We start from the raw sequence: 20,637 nt of genomic DNA, 5'->3' as shown, positions 1-20,637 counted from the left end.
AACTTTGAATGAACTTTAATCAAATATAGAATTGCCATTTTGTTCGATAACCTTTTGCCATCTTCCTGGCAAATTTAGTATTCCACGCTCATAGAACTTCTGGCCTTTATCTGCAAAAAACTGAACCAAGTGCGATTTTATAGCCTCATCATTGCCGAAAGTTTTACCATTTAAGGAGTTCTGCAAAGATCGAAATAAATGGTAGTCTGATGGTGCAAGGTCAGGGCTATATGGTGGATGCATCAAAAGTTCTCAGCCAAGCTCACTCAGTTTTTGGCGAGTGACCAAAGATGTGTGCGTTCTAGCGTTGTCCTGGTGGAATATGACACCTTTACGATTGACCAATTCTGGTCGCTTCTCCTTGATGGCTGTATTCAATTTGTCCAATTGTTGACAGTAAACATCCGAATTAATCGTTTGGTTCCTTGGAAGCAGCTCAAAATATACCACACCCTTCCATTTCCACCAAACAGACAGCACAACCTTCTTTTGGTGGATATCAGCCTTTGAAGTGGTTTGAGCTGGTTCACCATGCTTGGGCCATGATCGTTTTCGACTAACGTTGTTGTAAACAATCCATTTTTCATCTCCAGTTATGATTCTTTTTAAAAACGGATCGAATTCATTGCGTTTAAGGTGCATATCACAAGCGTTGATTCGGTTTGTTAAATGAATTTCTTTCAATACATGTGGTACCCATATTAAAATTGACGCCAAACAAACAAATGTAAACAAAATTTCGCGCACTTTTTTTCTAAAGCAAGCTAAAAGTAACAGCTGATAAGTGACAGAAGAAATAATGCAATTACAGAGTCACAAGCCGTTGAAAAAATTTGTCAACGCCGACTATATTACTACTATATTACCGACAATTACTTTTTGGGCAACCCAATAGAACATAATTGCGGAGTTGATCTTCTCACTACGTAAGAAATGTTCTGTTTTTTTTTCCTAAGTCAGGAAATAGGAAACATATCAACATTTCTTAGGCTTACCACTGACAATTTGTGCGGCTTTTTTTTCCTGGTAGTAATAAAACGTTTGAATTACCTCACTTCTCGCTGCATACGAAAAAGGCAAAGCCAATGGTCAACTGGTCATAAGTAATTAGTATGGCAAACATGCAAGCCTCCCAAAAAAAAAAAACCTAAGACCCATCAAGAACCCAGAAAATCTGACATATTCGTAAATGGCTCTTCTATACTCAAAAAATGTATGTAGTTTAACTTCATATAAAATTAATTTTGTGTGTGACGTCTTTGGCATATAAATCCAAACTACATCTGTCCCTCCGTCGTTATGCCAGTCTATGTTGAGTTTACATAGCCCGGTCGATGGGTCTCAAAATAAAATGCGGCTTGGTGACATTGAAAGTGAGTCTGTTTATTATGCATTTAGTTTTGATTTTTGTTTCTACTACTGTTTATGGCTTGCCAAGTTAACAAAAACACAAGTGATTGACCGGCATGTGCAAAAACAAAAAAACTACTACTGCTTTTTTCCCCCTCTGTGGTCATGAGTAATGCCTAAAAGGGAGCATTTCAAGATTGACGGGTGATGATTCTCCGATGTGGTGTACACAAATGTGATTAGTTTACTGTTATTGCTGGCTAAAGGTCACAATAAAAACCAAAACTCACAACTCATTACAGACAAAAGATAGCTTTTGTCCACAACCCACATGCTTACTAATTTTACAAATGTTATCAGGTACCATTGTAATGATCACACATTTAGTAGAGGAGGTGATTTGTAAATATGTAGGTCAGTTTGTTTTTTAAACATGTTTAAATAGTGTAATGGATTTTTTATGGTTGAACATTTCAAAGTGCAGTGCGAGGAAAACAAAGGGTCAAGTTACATGTGAACGAACGCGTCTCAAAGAAATACTGCAAATTTCAGTATCTCATATCATCCTCTACCCTTAATGTAGTGGGAAGTATTGGGTTGCCCAAAAAGTAATTGCGGATTTTTTAAAAGAAAGTAAATGCATTTTTTTTAATAAAACTTAGAATGAACTTTAATCAAATATACTTTTTTTACACTTTTTTCCTAAAGCAAGCTAAAAGTAACAGCTGATAACTGACAGAAGAAAGAATGCAATTACAGAGTCCCAAGCTGTGAAAAAATTTGTCAACGCCGACTATATGAAAAATCCGCAATTACTTTTTGGGCCACCCAATATTTGATTGCAAATATAAAGAAAAAAGGGAAATGTCTAATTAAGCTTGACTCCCAACCAATCCCCATCCGATTTTGATGTAATTCAAATTACTTTTAAGAATATTTATATTATTGATATTTTCAATGTTTTTATTTACATTTTTTAATTTGTTATAAATTTACAAAAAAAAAAAACAAACAAATTTCTTGCACTGAGAGAATGTACTAACATTAAATATTCCCTATTTTACAACTTTTTAAGGAAATAATTCCTTCGGTGAAAGATTTTGTACACAACTTTAAGTAATTTTTAGATGGTAGGTAAAAGCATAACAATTTTTTAACCTTGCATATCATAATTTAAAACAAGTAAGAGGCCAGGCCGAATCTTATATACCCTCCTCCATTGATCGCATTTGTCGAGTTCTATGCGCGGTATCTCTTGTTTAGATAAACATAGAATATTGAATAACAACTCTTATGCTATTGGAGCTATATCAAGTTATAGTCCAATTCGGACCATTAATGAATACTGAACATTGCAGAAGTCATTGTGTAATATTTCAGTTCATTCGGATAAGAATTGCGCCTTGTAGGGGCTCAAGAAGCAAAATCGGAAGATAGGTTTATACGGGAGCTGTATCAAGCTATTGATCGATTCAGACTATATTAGACATGTATATTGAAAGTCATGAGAGAAGCTGTTGTACAAATTTTCAGCCAAATAGGATGAGAATTGCGCCCTCTAGAGGTTCAAGAAGTCAAGATCCCAGATCAGTTTAAATGGCAGCTATATCAGATTCTATACCGATTTACGCCATATTTAGCACTGTTATTGGAAGTCATAACAAAACATCTCATGCAAAATTTCAGTTAAATCGGACGAGAATTGTGCCCTTTAGAGGCTCAAGAAGTCAAGACCCAAGATCGGTTTATATGGGAGTTATATCAAAACATGCACCGATTTAAACCATAATTAGCGTAGTTGTTTAAAGCGCTACAAAAACACTACGTGGAAAATTTCAATAAAATCGGACGAGAATTGCGCCCTCTAGAGGCTCATGAAGTCAAGACCCAAGATCGGTTTATATGGCAGCTATATCAAAACATGCACCGATTTAAACCATAATTAGCGTAGTTGTTTAAAGCGCTACTAAAACACTACGTGGAAAATTTCAATAAAATCGGGCGAAAATTGCGCCCTCTAGAGGCTCAAGAAGTCAAGACCCAAGATCGGTTTATATGGCAGCTATATCAAAACATGGACCGATTTGGCTCATTTACAATACCAACCTACCCACACTATTGAAAATATTTGTGCAAAATTTCAAGCGGCTAGCTTTACTCCTTCGAAAGTTAGAATGCTTTCGACGGACAGACGGACGGACATGGCTAGATCGACTTAAAATGACATGACGATCAAGAATATATATGTACTTTATGGGGTCTTATTTCGAGGTGTTACAAACAGAATGACGAAATTATTATACCCCCATCCTATGGTGGAGGGAATAACAATATCGTTGGAAACTACAGGGGCAAACTTCTCACATATCAATAAGTGCTCTCTGATTTAAGTTTACGCTCAATGATAAGGGGCCTCCTTTTTATAGCCGATTCCGAACGGCGTGCGGCAGTGCGACACCTATTTGAGGAGAAGTTTCTACATGGCAAACCATGAAATAACCACCGCTGAAATTAAATGGAATAACCACCGCTGAAAAATTTGTTGATGTTTTCGCCAGGATTCGAACCCAGATGTTTAGCGTCGTAGGCGGATAAGCTAACCTCTGCGCTACGGTTCGTCCCTGTTCCTCAATGGAATGTTCTTGGGCAAATTTGCATCATTGGAGGCTGGGAATTTGAGATAAGGAAAAGCTATTAAAACTAACCTGGGAAAGGGTACAAAAACTACCTTTTTCCTTAGGAAAGGTTACAAAAACTACCCATTATCAAGGAATAGGGTTAAAAATTATACTTTTCCTTAGGAAAGGGTACAAAAACTTTACTTTCCCAAGAAAAAGGGTGCAAAACTGAAACAAAAACTACTCTTTCCCAAGGAAACGGGTGAAACCACCACCCTTTCCTGAAGAAAAGGGTAATAAAATACCCTTTTTCAAGAAAAAGAATACATAAACTACCAACTTCCTAAGGAAAAGGATGCAAGAACAATCCTTTTCAAAGGAGAACGGTATAAAACTACCCTTTCCCAAGGAAAAGGGTACAAAAACTACAATACATTTTCCGAAGAAAAAGGGGTCCAAACTATACGTCTTCCCAAGGAAAAGGGTACAAAAACTTCCCTTTTCCAAAGAAAAGGGTACAAACAATACCCTTTCCAAAGGCAAATGGTGCAAACAATACCCTTTCCAAGCAAAAGGGTAAAGAAACTACACAAAGAAAGTGGCGCGAACACTACCATTTCCTAAAGAAAATGATAAAAAAATACCCCTTTCACAGGAAAACGGTTAAAAAATAATAATTCTCAAGGAAAAGGGTACAAAAACAACCCTTTCATAGGGAAAAGCATACAAAACTACCCTTTCTCAAGGAAAGGGGTACAAAAACTTCCCTTTCCCAAAGAAAAGGGTACACAAACTACACTTTCCCAAGAAAAAGGGTACAAAAATTACCCTTTCCCAAGGAAAAAGGGTACAAAAACTACTCTTTATCAGGTAAAGGGGTTCAAAAACTACACAAGGATACAAAAACTACCCTTAACCAAGGAAAAGGGTACAAAAACTCCCCTTTTCCAAAGAAAAAGGTACCAAAACTACCCTTTCCAAAGGCAAAGGGTACAAACAATACCCTTTTCAAGCAAAAATGTAAAGAAATTACCCAAGGAAAATGGCGCGAACACTACCATTTCCTAAAGAAAATGATAAAAAATACCCCTTTCCCAGGAAAACGATAAAAAAATAACTTTTCCAAGAAAAAGGGTACAAAAACTACCCTTTCCCAAGTAAAAAGGTACAAAAACTACCTTTTCTCAAGGAAAGGGGTACAAAAACAACCATTTCTCAAGGAAAGGGGTACAAAAACTATCCTTACCCAAGGAAAAGGATACAAAAACAACCCTTTCCCAAGGAAAAGGGTACAAAAACTACCCTTCACCACGGAAAAGGGTACAAAAAATGCCCTTTCCCATGTAAAAGGGTACAAAACTACCCTTGCCCAAGGAAGAGGGTCCACAAAATTCCTCTTTCCCAGGGCAAAGGGTTCCAAATTCCACTTTCTTAAGGTAAAGGGTACAAAAACTACCCTTTCCTAAGAAAAAGGGCACAAACACTACCCTTTCTCAGGAAAGGGGTACAAAAATTACACTTTCCAAAGTAAAAAGATACAAAAACTAACCTTTCCCAAGCAAAAGGGTACAAAAACTACCCTTTCCCAAAGAAAATTGTACAAAATCTACCCTTTTCCAAAGAAAAGGGTACCAAAACTACACTTCCCCGAGGAAAAGGGTACAAAAATTGCCATTTCACATGGAAAAGGGTACAAAAACTACGCTTTCCCATGTAAAAGGGTACACCAACTACATTTTCCCAGAAAATAGGATACAAAAAGTACCCTCTCCTAAGAAAAAAAGCACAAACACTACCCTTTCCCAAGGAAAAGGGTAAAAAAAATACTCTTTCCTAGGGAAAATTGTACTAAAACTACCCTTTCTCAGGGCAAAAGGTACAAAAAGGTTGCAAGGTTGCAAGGTTGCAAAACCTACCCTTTCCCAAGAACATGGGTACAAAAACTGCCCTTTCCCTCGCCAAGGAGCACAAAAGCTACATTTTCTAAGGAAAAAGGGTACAAAAACTACCCTTTATCAAGGAAAGGGGTACAAAAACTACACTTTCCAAAGAAAAAGGATACAAAAACTACCCTTTACCAAGGAAAAGGGTACAAAAACTACTTTTTTCCAAGGAAAAGGGTACAAAAACAACCCATTCCCAAAGAAAATTGTACAAAATCTACACTTTTCCTTGGAACAGGGTGCAAAAACTTCTCTTTCCAAAGGAAAAGGGTACGAAAACTACACTTTCCCAAGGAGAAGGGTACAAAAACTACCCTTTCTCAAGGAAAAAGGGACAAAACTACACTTTCCAAAGGAAAAGGGTGCAAAAACTTATCTTTCCCAAGGAAAAGGGTACAAAAACTTCCCTTTCCCAAGGAAAAGGGTACAAAAACTACCCTTTCCTACGGAACGGGGTACAAAAACTACCCATTCACATGGAAAAGGGTATAAAAACTAACCTTTCCAGAGAAAAATGGTATTTGAACTACCCTTTCCCAAGGAAAAGTGTATTTAAATTACCCATTTCCAAATAAAATGGATATTAAAACTACCCATACCCAAGAAAAAGGGTATTCAAACTATACTTTCACAAAAAAAGAGTATTTAAACTACCCTTACCCAAGGAAAAGGGTATTTAACCCATATGTTTTCAAGCAAAATGGTATTTTAACTACCCTTTCCAAAGAAAAGGGTATTTAAACTACCCGTACCCAAACGAAAAGGATATATAAACTATCCATTCCCAATAAAAAGGGTATTTAAACTACCCTTTCCCAAAGAAAAGGGAATAAAATCTACCATTTCCCAAGAAAGAGAGTACTAAAACTAACCTTTGTCAATAAAAGGGTATTTAAACTACCACTTCCAAGAAAACGAGTATTTAAACTACCCATTCCCAAATAAATGGGTATTCAAAGTACCCTTTTCCAAAAAAAAAGGATATTTAAACTACCCATTTCCAAAAAAAAGATATTTAAACTCCCCATTTCCAAAAAAAGGATATTTAAACTCCCCATTCCCAAAAAACGAATATTTAAACTACTCCTTCTCAAGGAAAAGGGTATTTAACTACGCTATCCCAAGAAAAATGGTATTAAAACTACCCTGCTCCAAGATTAAGAGTATTAAAACCAACCATTCCCAACAAAAAACTAAGATTTTTCATGAAAAATAGTATGGAACCACCCTTTCCCATGAAAAAGGGTATTTGAAGTGCCCATTGCCAAAAAAGGCTATTTAAGCGACCCATTTCGAAGGCTATTTAAACTACCCTTTCCCAAGAAAATGATCTTAAACTACTCTTCCCCAAGAAAAAGGGTATTTGAACTACCCAATCCCAAACAAAAAGGAACTACCCATTTCCAAACAAAAGGATATTTAAAATACCCATTCCCAAAAAAAGGTATTTAAACTATCCTTTCCCAAGAAGAAAGGTATTTTAACTAACCCTTCCCAAGGAAAAATGTTTTAAAACTTACCCATTCCCAACGAAAATGGTTGTAAATCTATCCTTTTACACGGAAAAGGGTACTAAATCTTTGTAGTCAACAAAGAAAGGGTAGTTGTTGATTTATCCTTCTCGGGTCTTTTCCAGGATTTGAAGCAGTATGAATATCTGGTCCAGGGTGGATTTGCAAATTGCAAATTTTGCCCATGAACATTCCACTAAGGAACAGGGGCGAACTTCTCACATATCAATGAGTGCAGTCCGATTCAAGTTAAAACTCAATGATAAGGGGCCTCCTTTTTTATAGCCGAGTCCGAACGGCGTGCCGCAGTGCGACACCTCTTCGGAGAGAGGCATAGAACCTCACAAATGTTGCCAGCATTAGGAGAGAAAGCCACCGCTGAAAATGTTTTGTGATGGTCTCGCCAGGATTCGAACCCAGGCATTCAGCGTCATAGGCGGACATGCTAATCTCTGTGCTACGGTGCCCAAGGAAAAGGGCAATGAAAATTCCATTTTCTAAGAAAAAGGGTTAAACTACCCTTTTTCACGGAAAAAGTCACTTTAATTACCCCTTCCCAAGGGAAAGGATACTTAAACTACCACTTTCCTAGGATAGATGACGAACTAAAACTATTGGGTTGCCCATAAAGTAATTGCGGATTTTTCATATAGTCGGCGTTGACAAATTTTTTCACAGCATATGACTCTGTAATTGCATTCTTTCTTCTGTCAGCTATCAGCTGTTACTTTTAGCTTGCTTTAGAAAAAAAGTATATTTGATTAAAGTTCATTCTAAGTTTTATAAAAAATGCATTTACTTTCTTTTAAAAAATCCGCAATTACTTTTTGGGCAACCCAATACCATTTTCTTAGGCTTTTTGATAATCCCTTACCAATGGTTTCCATATCATTATGTTCATAAGCCCCAATTAACCGCACCATATTTTATTAAATTTTCTTTTTAGCCATTTAAATTTTTTGTGGGTATCTGTGATGTCCAATTGCTAGTATTGCAATACGCAACTCTACCAAGAACCAAAAATGAATATTAAATCGCTCAGTATGGGTATTTTCTTGGCGTTTCTTTGCCTCTCATCACTGGTATGGGATGCTGTCGATGCCTACCAAATAGGTTTGGGACGTGCTGATTGTACAGGTCCATCGGTGGAAATAAATTTCGTAAGTAGACATGTTGAAAATATTTGACATTTTGTTTTTAACCAACTGTTGTTGTATATTTTTTGATATTTTTATTGCAGATGGGTTATGCCAACATCAAACAGGTTGGTCGTGGCATACATCTGAGACAATTTGCCCGCGCTTTTGTCGTTGAGGATGAGAATAAGAGGCGAGTTGCATTTGTTTCCGTAGATGCTGGTATGATGGGATATGGCGTTAAACGTGAGGTATGTATAGAGAGAGAGAGAGAATTGTTATTCATATGTTTCAAGTCAGTGGAAGCAAAATTCATTTTCCCGATACATACACTCAGAAAAAAAAAGTTTGCAAACAATGTTCGCTAATGATATGCTGTTCCACTTGCATCTGGTTTAGTTTTAATAAACATTCCATTTCACTAAAAATGATTGAAATATTGTTGAGATTTTTAGATAGATTTGAGTACAAGCTCTAATTAAATTAAATGTGTTTGAATAATTCTATGGCCAATAATAATTGCTTTGTGGCTTAAAACATGTAGGGAATGTCCACTAATTTTTAATGTTTTTTTTTTCGTTTTGATTTATTTGCAGGTAATTAAACGATTACAAACACGCTATGGAGATATTTATCACAATGATAACGTCATCATTAGTGGCACCCATACCCATAGTGGCCCTGGAGGTTTTCTAATGCATCTGCTCTATGATATTTCCATATTGGGTTTTGTGCCTCAGACTTTCGAGGCATTGGCGAATGGCATTTATTTGGTAAGTTACAAAAGTGGTTAAATTATGATATCCAATACATTTTAAAACGACAGAAAGGTGTAGAGTAAATTTACTTAAACAAATAGCCCTATGAATATTCCATTAATGAAAAGTGGGAATCTTTCTCAAAACCACAAGTCTGATTCAAATTTGTGCTCAATAATTAGAGGTCCCTTATAAAAAGTCGTGTTCGAAAAGCTCATAACACATCGGTTCTTGTAAAAATGCAAATTTTGCCCATGAACATTCCACTAAGGAACAGGGGCAAACTTCTCACATATCAATGAGTGCAGTCCGATACAAGGTTAGCATGTCCGCCTATGACGCTGAACGCCTGGGTTCGAATCCTGGCGAGACCATCAGAAAAAAATTTTCACCGGTGGTTTTCCCGTCCTAATGCTGGCGACATTTATGAGGTACTATGCCATATAAAACTTCTCTATAAAGAGGTGTCGCACTGCGGCTGGCCGTTCGGACTCGGCTATAAAAAGGAGGCCCCTTATCATTGAGCTTAAACTTGAATCGGTTCTTGTAGGAGTCTTTATTATTCTATTAAAAGCCAATTGCAGACAAAGATTATAAGGAGATGCCAGTTGATAACTCAAACTCTTTACCCATCATAGGATAGAGGGTATAATTATCTAGTCATTCCGAAATATTGATCTACGACCACATAACGTTTATATATTCTTCATCGATCTAGCCATGTCAGTTCTTCCGCCCGTCTGTCGAAATTACGATTGCGGTCGAACTAGCCGCTGGATATTTTGAACAGACACTTCTTGTTGATGTATTTCGTTGGGGATTTCAAATGAGCCATATCGGTTCAGATTTGGATATATGCAGTTCCCATAGAAACTGATCTCATTATTTGACATCTTGAGCAACTCGAAGCCGCAATTGTTGTCTGATTAGGCTAAAATTTTGCATGTGGCGTTTTGTTTCGACTTCTCACAACTGTGTCAAATACGGTCGAAATCGGTCTATTACCTGATATGCAAATGAAAATTCAATATTTGTCCATCAACATTCCATTAAGGAACAGGGGCAAACTTCTCACTTATCAATGAGTACTGTCCGATTCAAGTTAAAGCTCAATTATAAGAGGCCTCCTTTTTATAGCAGGCACATCCTCCTGCAGAGACAAAGAAGGAAATCTGGTTACTGACACAGACAACATGCTGAGGATATTGAAAGAACATTTTACCCATCTGCTAGTGTCCGATGTTGGCGGCGAAGAGGATACCGCAGAACCAATCCCTGATGATGGTATAGAATGTTTACCTCCTAGTCAAAATGAGGTCCAAGTAGCAGTAACCCGACTAAAGAACAACAAGGCAGCAGGAGCCGACGGGTTACCCGCTGAACTATTTAAGACCGGAGGCGACACGCTGATAACATCACGTATGCATCAGCTTATCTGCGCAATCTGGCTAGAAGAACGCATACCCGATGATTGGAACCTCAGCATACTATGTCCCGTACACAAGAAAGGAGACAAGACGGAATGTGCCAACTACAGAGGAATAAGTCTCCTCCCCATCGCATACAAGATACTCTCGAGCGTACTGTGTGAAAGATTAAAACCTAAAGTCAATGAGATAATTGGGCCCTATCAATGCGGCTTTAGACCTGGTAAATCCACCCTAGACCAGATATTCACACTGCGCCAAATCCTGGAAAAGACCCGAGAAGGACAAATCAACACCTACCACCTCTTTGTTGACTACAAAGCCGCCTTCGATACTCCTTTACGTTCAAAGGTATTTCAAGTCATGTCTGTCTTAATAAGACTCTGCTGGATGACACTTGCTGATACGCGTTCCTCAGTAAGAATATGAAAGAATCTCTCCGAACCATTTAATACCAAACGAGGTTTCAGACAAGGAGACAGCCTCTCGTGTGATCTCTTTAATATCTTGCTGGAAAAGATTATACGAGATGCAGAAGTGAATAGATATGGCACACTAATCACAAGAGAGCACATGCTACTCGCCTATGCCGACGATATCGATATCATAGGTCGGTCACCGGAAGTAGTAACTGCAGCCTTTGAAAGAATCGAAAGAGAGTCAGTGAAAATGGGTCTGGCAGTAAATGGAGATAAGACGAAATGGATGGTCTCCACTCCCAAAAAGCCTTGTACAACCGAGCAGATAAAGAACATGGAGAAAGTTGGGAACCACAACTTTGAGATAGTCAGTAACTTTATCTAACCGAAACGAATGACACCAGTTGTGAGATAAAGGGAAGAATAATACTGGCAAACAGATGCTACTTTGGACTAAGTAAGCAGTTTAGAAACAAGGCCACCTCTCGACAGACGAAGACTACACTTTACAAGACACTGATACTACCCGTGCTGTTATGTGCTTCTGAAGCATGGTTACTTGTGAAAGCAGATGAGGCAGTACTTGGAGTATTTGAGAGAAAGATTATTCTAAAATATATGGACCAGTTTGCGTTAACGGAGAATATAGGCGACGTATGAACCACGAGCTCTATGAGCTGTATGACGACGATAGCATAGTTACACGCATCAAAATACAACGGCTGCGTTGGCTAGGTCATGTTGTCAGAATGGATGAAGAAGCTCCAGCAAAGAAGTCTTTTGAAGGCAAACACGGTGGTACACGCAAACCGGGAAGACCAAAAGCCCGATGGAAAGATCAAGTTGTGGGAGACACCTCGAAACTTGGTGTCAGAGATTTTAGAATGAGCGCAGAAGATCGAGGCGCTTGGAACGCTATTCTACGTTCGGCTAATGGAAGAAATATTCTGTCATAGCCAATTAAAGTAAAGTAAAGAACGGCTATGAAGTCTTTACATGCGGTGAAGTCTTTACATGGCATAGTTTCTCAAAACCTGACAAATGTTGCCAGCATTAGGAGTGGATAACCACCGCTGAAAAAACAAAGTTTTTTAGGTTCTCGGCAGGATTAGAACCCAAGTGTTCATCGTTCATTCTAGCCTATGCGCTTTGATGGCCTCCTGATAACCTGATATAGCTCCCGTATAAACCGATATCTTGACTTCATGTCTGAAGCCCCTGAAAACCGCTATTTTTGCCCGATTTAGCCTCAAATCGGCCTTTAATCTGATATAGCGCCATATAAACCAATCTCTCGATTAATTTTATCCAAACCGGACAAATATTTTGCCTTCCAGGGGCTCAAGAAGTCAAATCGGAAGATCGGTTTATATGGGAGCTATATCAGGTTATAGACCGATTTGAACCGTACTAAGCACAGTTGTTAAAAGTCATCAGAGAACACTACATGCAAAATTTCAGCGAAATCGGACAAAAATTGCGGCTTCCAAAGGCTCAAGAAGTCAAATTTGGAGACTTGTTTTTATGGGAGCTATATCTAAATCTGAACCGATATGGCCCATTAGGAATCCCCAACGACCTACATTAATTTTAAGCATCTGTGCAAAATTTCAAACGGCTAGCTTTACGCTTCCGACCGCCGTCGTGACTTCGACAGGCGGACGGACATGGCTAAATCGATTCAGAACGTCGAGACGATCATGAATATGTATACTTTATGGCAAACCTTTTTAGCCCTATAGTGGCTCAAAAAGTCAAGACCCCAGATCGGTTTATATGGCGGCTACATTAGGTTATGAATCGATTTCACCCGCATCATGGCACAGTTGTTGAAAGTCATAACGAAATACGTCGTGCAAAATTTCAGCCAAATCGGATAGGAATTGCCCCCTCTAGAGGCTCAAGAAGTCAAGATCCCAGATCGGTTTATTGACTTCTTGGGTAGTGACTTCTTGAGCCTCTAGAGAGCGCAATTCTCATCCGATTTGGCACAAATTTCGTACAACGGCTACTCCCATGGCCTTCAACATACGTGTGCAATATGGTCAGAATCGATCTAAAGCTTGATTCAGCTCCCATATAAACCGATCTCCCGATTTCGCTTCTTGAGCCCCGAACCGGACTATAACTTGATGTAGCTTCTCCTCCGTCCTTATTCATTATACTTTGTTTGCCTAAAAACAGATACAGCGCAAAGAACTCGACAGATGCGACCATGGTGGAGGGTATATAAGATTCGGCCCGGCCGAACTTTGCACGCTCTTACTTGTTTTGTATTTAGAGCGCACAACAAACCCATTACTGGCTTAGGTGCAAATCCATTGTGGCATGGGGTGGATTAATATCTGCACCCTCTTTTCAACCTAACCTAACCCAACACCTTGTTATTATACTTTCAGAGTATCAAACGTGCCACTGAAAACATGTTTGAGGGTAAAATACATCTCTCTCGCACCACTGTTCTAAATGCCAACATTAATCGTTCGCCCAGCTCGTATTTGCGTAATCCTCCCGAGGAGAGAGCTCAATATGAACATGATGTCGATAAGGAATTGACACAGTTACGTTTTGTGGATCGTGAAGATAACATCATGGGAGCATTCAATTGGTACGCAGTGCATCCCACATCAATGAACAACACCAACAAATTGGTATCCAGTGACAATATGGGTTATGCTTCTTTGATATTGGAAAAGGAATACAATGCGAATAAAGTTCCTGGCAAGGTGAGTGAGCTACTAGAAGCATAGATAAGTAAATGAATGGACAGACTTCTCAGAATCAAAATAAACTAAAAAGATAAAATAAACTCTAAATTAAGCAGTCGTTTACGGCAATTTGTACTTTATATACACATGACATTAGGAGTCTACTCATTTATTTGTCTATGGTATAATCGATGTGTCTATTAATAATTTTTATGGCAACTTTCGTATTTTTATTGTTTTTTAGGGCAAATTTGTGGGTGCTTTCTGTTCTTCCAATTTGGGTGATGTTTCCCCAAATATTATGGGTCCCAAATGTTCACTTACTGGCAATTCATGTGATATTCTAAGTTCGAAATGTCCTCCCAATGAGGGTGAATGTTTCGCTTCGGGTCCCGGCAAGGATATGTTTGAAAGTACCAAAATTATTGGTGAACGTTTGGCAGAGGGAGCTTTGGTAAGTTCGAAAACCGATGGGAAAAATGGCAAATTCTCCGTCGTTTATATTTGAGTGCGCAAAGAACCCCGGCGACATGGAACGGAGAACTTTTGAATTATTTTATTAACATTTTGAGTTTCAAAGTCTATACGTTTTCTTTGACTATAGCAAATAGTTTTTGTACAGAAAAAAAGGTTACTACAAATTAAGAAAATTTTTCTTAATATAAGAGTTTTCGTAATTTTGACCCATAGAAGAAAAACTTCAAAATAATGATGTTTTCTTTAAATGTAAGACGCTATAAACTATAGTCAACAATCTTTCATTTCGAGTTTTGATCTTACAGTTTTAGAAAATTCCTAGATTTGGGCATAGTATCCCTTTTTTTTATTGCATTGCCTGTTTCTTTAATTAGAGTAAAATGTCGTCCAAATAACGATATTTTGTAAAATTACTCATCATCATCACCTGACGGTCTTTGAATTTAGTTCTTATTTTTGGTTCAAATCTTAAAATAAAATAAAATTTTTATAAGTTTTGTAAAAATTAGTTTAGAATTTCTTAACAAGTAGGAAATGCGTCTGTAAATTTAGTTCCTTGTCTTTGCTTCAAATCTTCAAAGTTCGCTTACAAACGGCAATGGTTTCTTAAAAAGTAGGAAGAATTCTTTAAATTTTGTCTTTATTTTTTGGTTCAAATCTTTCAAGTTACTAAATTTTCGTTTACCAAAAGAATTGATTTATTTTACTAAAGGAAAAGGTACAAAAAGCGTCTTAAACGCGTTCCTTATCTTTGGTTTAAACTTTAAATTTAATATTTTTTTTTTTATTTGGAAAATTTCGCTTACCCAAGTAAGCGAATCAAGTCTTTATTCTTGATTCAGTTAGTTAGTAAAATTTTGTCTAAGAAAAAGGTGCAAAAAGAGTCTTTTACGCGTTCTTTATCTTTGGTTTAAATTTTAAATTTAGAAAAAAAAAATTTTAAATTTGGATAAAAATCGTTTACCTTAAATATAGTTCTTTATTTTTAATTGAACTCTCTAAAATTTGGTCAAATTTTGTTTGCTGAAAGAAATGATTTCAAAAAAGTGGGAAAAACGTTTTTCAAGTTTATAGTTCAAATCATTAATTATAGTAAATTTGAAGGAGAATTTAAATTAAGTTCTTTATATTTGGTTCAAATCTTGACGGTTAGAAAATATTGTTTACCAAAAAAAAAATTCTTAAAAAGTAGGAAAAATGTTTTTAAATTTAGCTCCTCTTTGTTCAAATATTCAAAGTTTCGTTTACCAACGGAAATTATATCTTAAAAAGTAGGAAGGCGTGTTAGCTTTGACTCAAATCATTGATGTTACTTAAATTTTGTTTACCAAATAAAAATAGTAAAATTGTCTTCAAATTTAGTTCTTTGTTTTTAGTTCAAATCTTTAAAGATGGAAAATTTTTTTTCAATTTAGTGAAACTTCTTTTAACAAAGAAAATGATTTCTTAAAAAGTAGAAAACAGTTTTTAAATTAAGTTTTTATCTTTGGTTAAAATTTTTAAGGTTATTAGGTTATTATTGTAAAACTTGTTTACCAATGGATTTGGTGCAATTCTTAAAGTTAGTACAAATTTTAAAATTTTGTAAAATTTCGTTTACCATTGAAACATTTTTAATTTGAGTTCTTTATTCATATATGTAAACCACCTTTCGTCATAATCCGGTGAAAAAAATGCATAATTTATGCCTCCATAGCAGCTTTATCGAAATATGGTTCAAACGCATATTGAGTGGTCTAATAAGTACAAGTCATTGTTCAATTTTATAGAACAAAATATTGGTATTTTCGGTAGCCAATAATATAGACCGATCTGAACCATATACGACGCGGATGTCGAAAAGCCTAACATAAGTCACAATGTCAAATTTCAGCGAAATCGGATTATAAATAGGGGCCAATGGCCAATGGGCCCCTTTTATGGGGCCAAGACTTTAAATCGAGAGATCGGTCTATATGGCAACTGCATTCAAGTCTGAACCGAGCTGGGCCAAATCGAAAGGGCTGTCGAAGAGCCTAACACAACTCACTATTCCAAATTTCTACAAAATCGGACAATAAATGGGCCTTTTATGGGCCTAAGACCTTAAAAAGAGATATCGGTCTATATCGCAGCTATATCCAAATCTGAATCGATCTGTGCCATATTGCAGAAATATGTCGAAGGGCTTAACGCAACTCACTGTCCCAAATTTCGGCGACATCGGACAATAAATGCGTCTTTTATGGGCGCAAAACCATAAATAGAGAGATCGGCCAGCTATATCCAAATCTGGACCGATCTGGGCCAAATTGAAGAAGGATGTCGACTGGCCTAACACAACTCACTGTCCAAAATTTCAGCAAAATTGGATAATAAATGTGGCTTTTATGGGCCTAAGACCCTAAATCGGATCGGTCTATATGGGGGCTATATCGAGCTATAGTCCGATATAGCCCATCTTCGAACTTAACCTGCTTACGGAAAAAACATTTTGTTTATTAAAAGAAATGTTTTTTCTTAAGTATGAATAGCGTGTTTCAATTTAGTTCTTTGTTTGGTTCAAATTTTCAAAGTTAGTAAAATTTCGTGTGCCAACGGTAATGATTTCTTAAAAGGTAGGAAATCATCTATAAATTTTATTCTTCATCTTTGGTTCAAATTTTTAAAATTTCGTTTACCAAAGGAAAGCAGGAAATTTGTCTTCAAATTTGGTTATTAGTCTTTGGTTCATACCTTCAAAGTTAGAAATTTTTTTTTAATTTGGTAAACATTTTTTTACCGAAGGAAATGTTTTCTTGAAAAGGAGAAAAAATATTTTAAATTTAGTTTTTATCTTTGGTTCAAATTTATTAGATATATTTAAACTTGTTTTACCAAAAGAAATGTTTTCTTTAAAAATAGGAATAGCGTTCTTAAATTAAGTTCTTTGTCTTTGGTTTAAGTCTTTGGGTTAGAGTGAAAAAAGGTTGCGGGTATAAATCCGCCCATGCAACATACACCCAGGACACACCTATTCATTAAATTTAGAAGAACATTTTAAAATTTTGTAAAATTTCGCTTGCCAAAGGAAACGTTTTCTTAAAAGAAAGGAAAATGTCTTTAAATTTAGTTCTTTATTTTAGGTTCAAATCTTTAAAATTAGTAAATTTCCTTTAACAAAGGATATGTTTCCGCAAAAGTAGGATTATTGTCTTTAAATAAATTTCTTCATATCTTTAAAGTTAGTAATTTTTTTTTTTAATTTGTTAAATATTTATTTACCAAAGGAAATATTCTCTAAAAAAGTAGGAAAAATTTTTTAAACTGGAGTTCTACATATTTGTTTCAAATCTTTAAAAATAGCTTAATTTCCTTAATCAAAGAAAATAATTTCTTAAAAAGCTATTTATATTTAATTCAATTTATTAAATATAGTGAATTTTGATAAAATATGGTTTACCAAAAAAAAAATTTTTCTTAAAAATGAGGAAAAGCGTCTTTAAATTAAGTTCTTTCTCGTTGGTTTATTTCTTTAAATTTAGCAAAAAGTTTGTAAACTTTCGTTTACCTGAGGAAATCTTTCCTTTAAAGGTAGGAAACCCGTCTTTAAACTGAGTGCATTATCTTTGTTTCAAATTTGAAAATTTAGGACATTATTTTTCTACTTTTTGTATAGATTGATTTAATTTTTTGTTCCTTTTATTGTTTTTAGCGCTTACTCAACGAAGCTAGTGAAGAGGATAACAATGGCCGTGAGGTAACCGGGGAAATAGGTTGCATTCACCAGTTTGTGGATATGCCCAATTACAATGGTACCACCTATAATCCTTTGACACGTAAAATTGACAAAATTCGTGGTTGCCAACCTGCCATGGGCTATAGTTTTGCTGCAGGCACCACCGATGGTCCGGGGGCGTTTGGATTTGAGCAAGGCACAGTAACCGATAATGCCATGTGGAATTTAGTGCGTGATTTTATAGTGCCTCCCACTCAGGATGATATCTCATGTCACTCGCCAAAACCAATTTTGTTGGCCACAGGAAGGGTGAGTTAAACTAAGGAATTTCTAAGAATTTTTTCTTACTTGAAGGAGATTTTTTTTAATAGGCCACCTTCCCCTATGAATGGCAACCGAAAATTGTACCCACCCAAGAATGTCGCATTGGTGATTTGATTCTAGCCGCCGTGCCTGGTGAATTCACCACCATGGCTGGCCGGCGTTTCCGCAACAAGATTCGAGCTGTGGCCTCTGCCACTGGAGGCATGGATGTCGATGTCATTTTGGCTGGCCTTTCCAATGTGTATACCAGTTACATTGTAACACCGGAAGAATATCAGGCACAGCGTTATGAGGCAGCCTCAACAATATTCGGTCCCAATACGCATACCATATACATGGATGTCTTTGAACGCCTGACCAAGGCTTTGTTTAAGGATGATACTGTGGAGCCAGGACCCCAACCCCCATATATGAATGATCGCATGTTGTCCATGAATACCGGGGTCATATTTGATGGCCATCCTTTGGATAAGGACTTTGGATATGTGAAACAACAGCCTTTGAAATCTTACAAAATCAATGACACTGTGGTGGCTACCTTTGTGGCGGGAAATCCCCGCAACAATCTGTTGCACGAAAAGACCTTCTTGACGGTGGAGCGCAAAATCAATGAGGAAAGATGGAAGGTGGTGCATACCGATGCCAGTTGGGATACCAAGTGAGTTGGGCGAGGGGATAGGAAAACCCTTTTTGTGTGGACCACTATTTTCTGTTTTCTGTCTTTTTCAGATTCATTTGGGAACGCACTCACTTGATTTTGGGCTTCAGCGATGTCCATATCCATTGGACCATTGGCCCCAATACCTTGCCTGGTGAATACCGCATTCACCATTACGGCAACTACAAATACATTCTGGGTGGCATCTTCCCCTATGAGGGCCTGACCCATTCCTTCACCGTAACCGAGGATTAAATCTAAGTGTGCATGAACGTTGAACGTTTGGGAGCGGAGTTTTGTTAATTTTGTTGTTTGGTCTAGTCATAGACTGTCTTGCATCAGGGTGTAAATAGATCTTATTCCATTAAACAATATGCCATTCCAGTTTGGCCATTTTCCCCCATATCACTATTTGGTTTATTATAAAAACAAACATTGTGTATATAAAAAAAAATATGTATGTTGTATGAAATATTTTCAAAATTTTACGATTAGCATTTAGTGACAAAAATTGTTAAAAAAATCACACATGACAAAGAATTTTATGTATTTTACTGTATTTACAAATTAAATACTTATTAAAAGCTTTATTTTTATAATAAATTAAATAAATAGTCATAAAGATAAATTGAAATGATAATCAGGAGAGTTTTTATCAAAAATTAAATAAAAAAAAATAATTCATTACTTTGGAAAAAAATGTATAACAATATTGTATATATGAAAATTTTTTAGAGAAAATTTTATGCACAATTTTTTAGTTGAGAAAATTTCATGGAAATTTTATATTTAGAATAAATTTCATGGAAATTTTGTGTTAAGAGAAAATTTATAAAAATTTGTTTTCAGAGAAAATTTCGTTAAAATTTGGTCTCAAGTAAACATTTCAACAATTTTTAGTTTTTATTGAAAATTTCATGAAAATTTTATCTTAAGGGAAAATTTTAGGGACATCTTTTCCTTAGAGAAAATTTCATTGTAATTTTGTGTTTAAAGAAAATTTCATGGAAATATTATTTTGAAAGAAAATTGTAGAGAAATGTTATCTTAGAAAATTTTATAGAAATTTGACCTTTAGAGAACATTTCATGGAAATTTTGGCTTTCGATAAAATTTCATTAAAATTTTTTCTTAGAAAAACTTTTAAGAAAATTTTATTTTGGAGAAAATTTTATTGAGAATTTGTCTTAGCGAAAATGTCATAGATTTTTTGACCTTGGGGAAATTTTGTGGAAATTTTTCTTAAGAGAAAATTTTTTGGAAATTTTTCTGTAGAGAAAATTGCTGGGCAATTTTTCACTTAGGGAAAATTTCGTGGAAATTTTGTCTTGAGTGAAGATTTCTTGAAGATTTTTTAAGAGAAAATTTGGTAGAAATTTTTCTATAAAAAAAATTTTGTAGAGATTTTTGTTAAGAGAAAATTTCGTAAAGATTTTTTCTTAAGAGAAAATTTCTTGGAGATTTTTTCGTGAGAGAAAATTTCATAGAGATTTCTCTTTAAAGACAATCTGATGGACATTTTAACATTTGAAAAATTTTTGCCTTTAGACAAAAATTTCATACAAATTTGGTCTTTGGAGAAATTTTGTCTTTGGAGTTATTTTTGGGGAA

The 20,637-nt window shown here is 36.1% G+C and overlaps 1 protein-coding gene across 5 annotated transcripts in view; it reads left to right on the top strand.

The window, feature by feature from the left end:
* LOC106088481 (neutral ceramidase) overlaps nucleotides 1–19,581 on the top strand; it is a 36,726-nt gene extending 17,145 nt beyond the window's left edge. For all 5 annotated transcript variants that reach the window (XM_059363377.1, XM_059363372.1, XM_059363376.1 and 2 more), the window contains exons 2-9: nucleotides 8,369–8,582; nucleotides 8,663–8,809; nucleotides 9,155–9,331; nucleotides 13,562–13,888; nucleotides 14,115–14,324; nucleotides 18,021–18,353; nucleotides 18,416–19,026; nucleotides 19,098–19,581. In XM_059363377.1, the coding sequence (XP_059219360.1) occupies nucleotides 8,445–8,582; nucleotides 8,663–8,809; nucleotides 9,155–9,331; nucleotides 13,562–13,888; nucleotides 14,115–14,324; nucleotides 18,021–18,353; nucleotides 18,416–19,026; nucleotides 19,098–19,281 (2,127 nt within the window). In that variant the 5' untranslated portion in view covers nucleotides 8,369–8,444 and the 3' untranslated portion in view covers nucleotides 19,282–19,581. The remainder of the gene's footprint in view (nucleotides 1–8,368; nucleotides 8,583–8,662; nucleotides 8,810–9,154; nucleotides 9,332–13,561; nucleotides 13,889–14,114; nucleotides 14,325–18,020; nucleotides 18,354–18,415; nucleotides 19,027–19,097) is intronic.
* Nucleotides 19,582–20,637: the final 1,056 nt, after the last annotated feature.

This window comes from Stomoxys calcitrans, chromosome 2 (assembly GCF_963082655.1).
Source record: "Stomoxys calcitrans chromosome 2, idStoCalc2.1, whole genome shotgun sequence".
NCBI classification, from domain to species: Eukaryota; Metazoa; Arthropoda; class Insecta; order Diptera; family Muscidae; genus Stomoxys; species Stomoxys calcitrans.
Note: the sequence above shows the minus strand (reverse complement) of the source record. Positions and strands in the feature narration are given on the sequence as shown.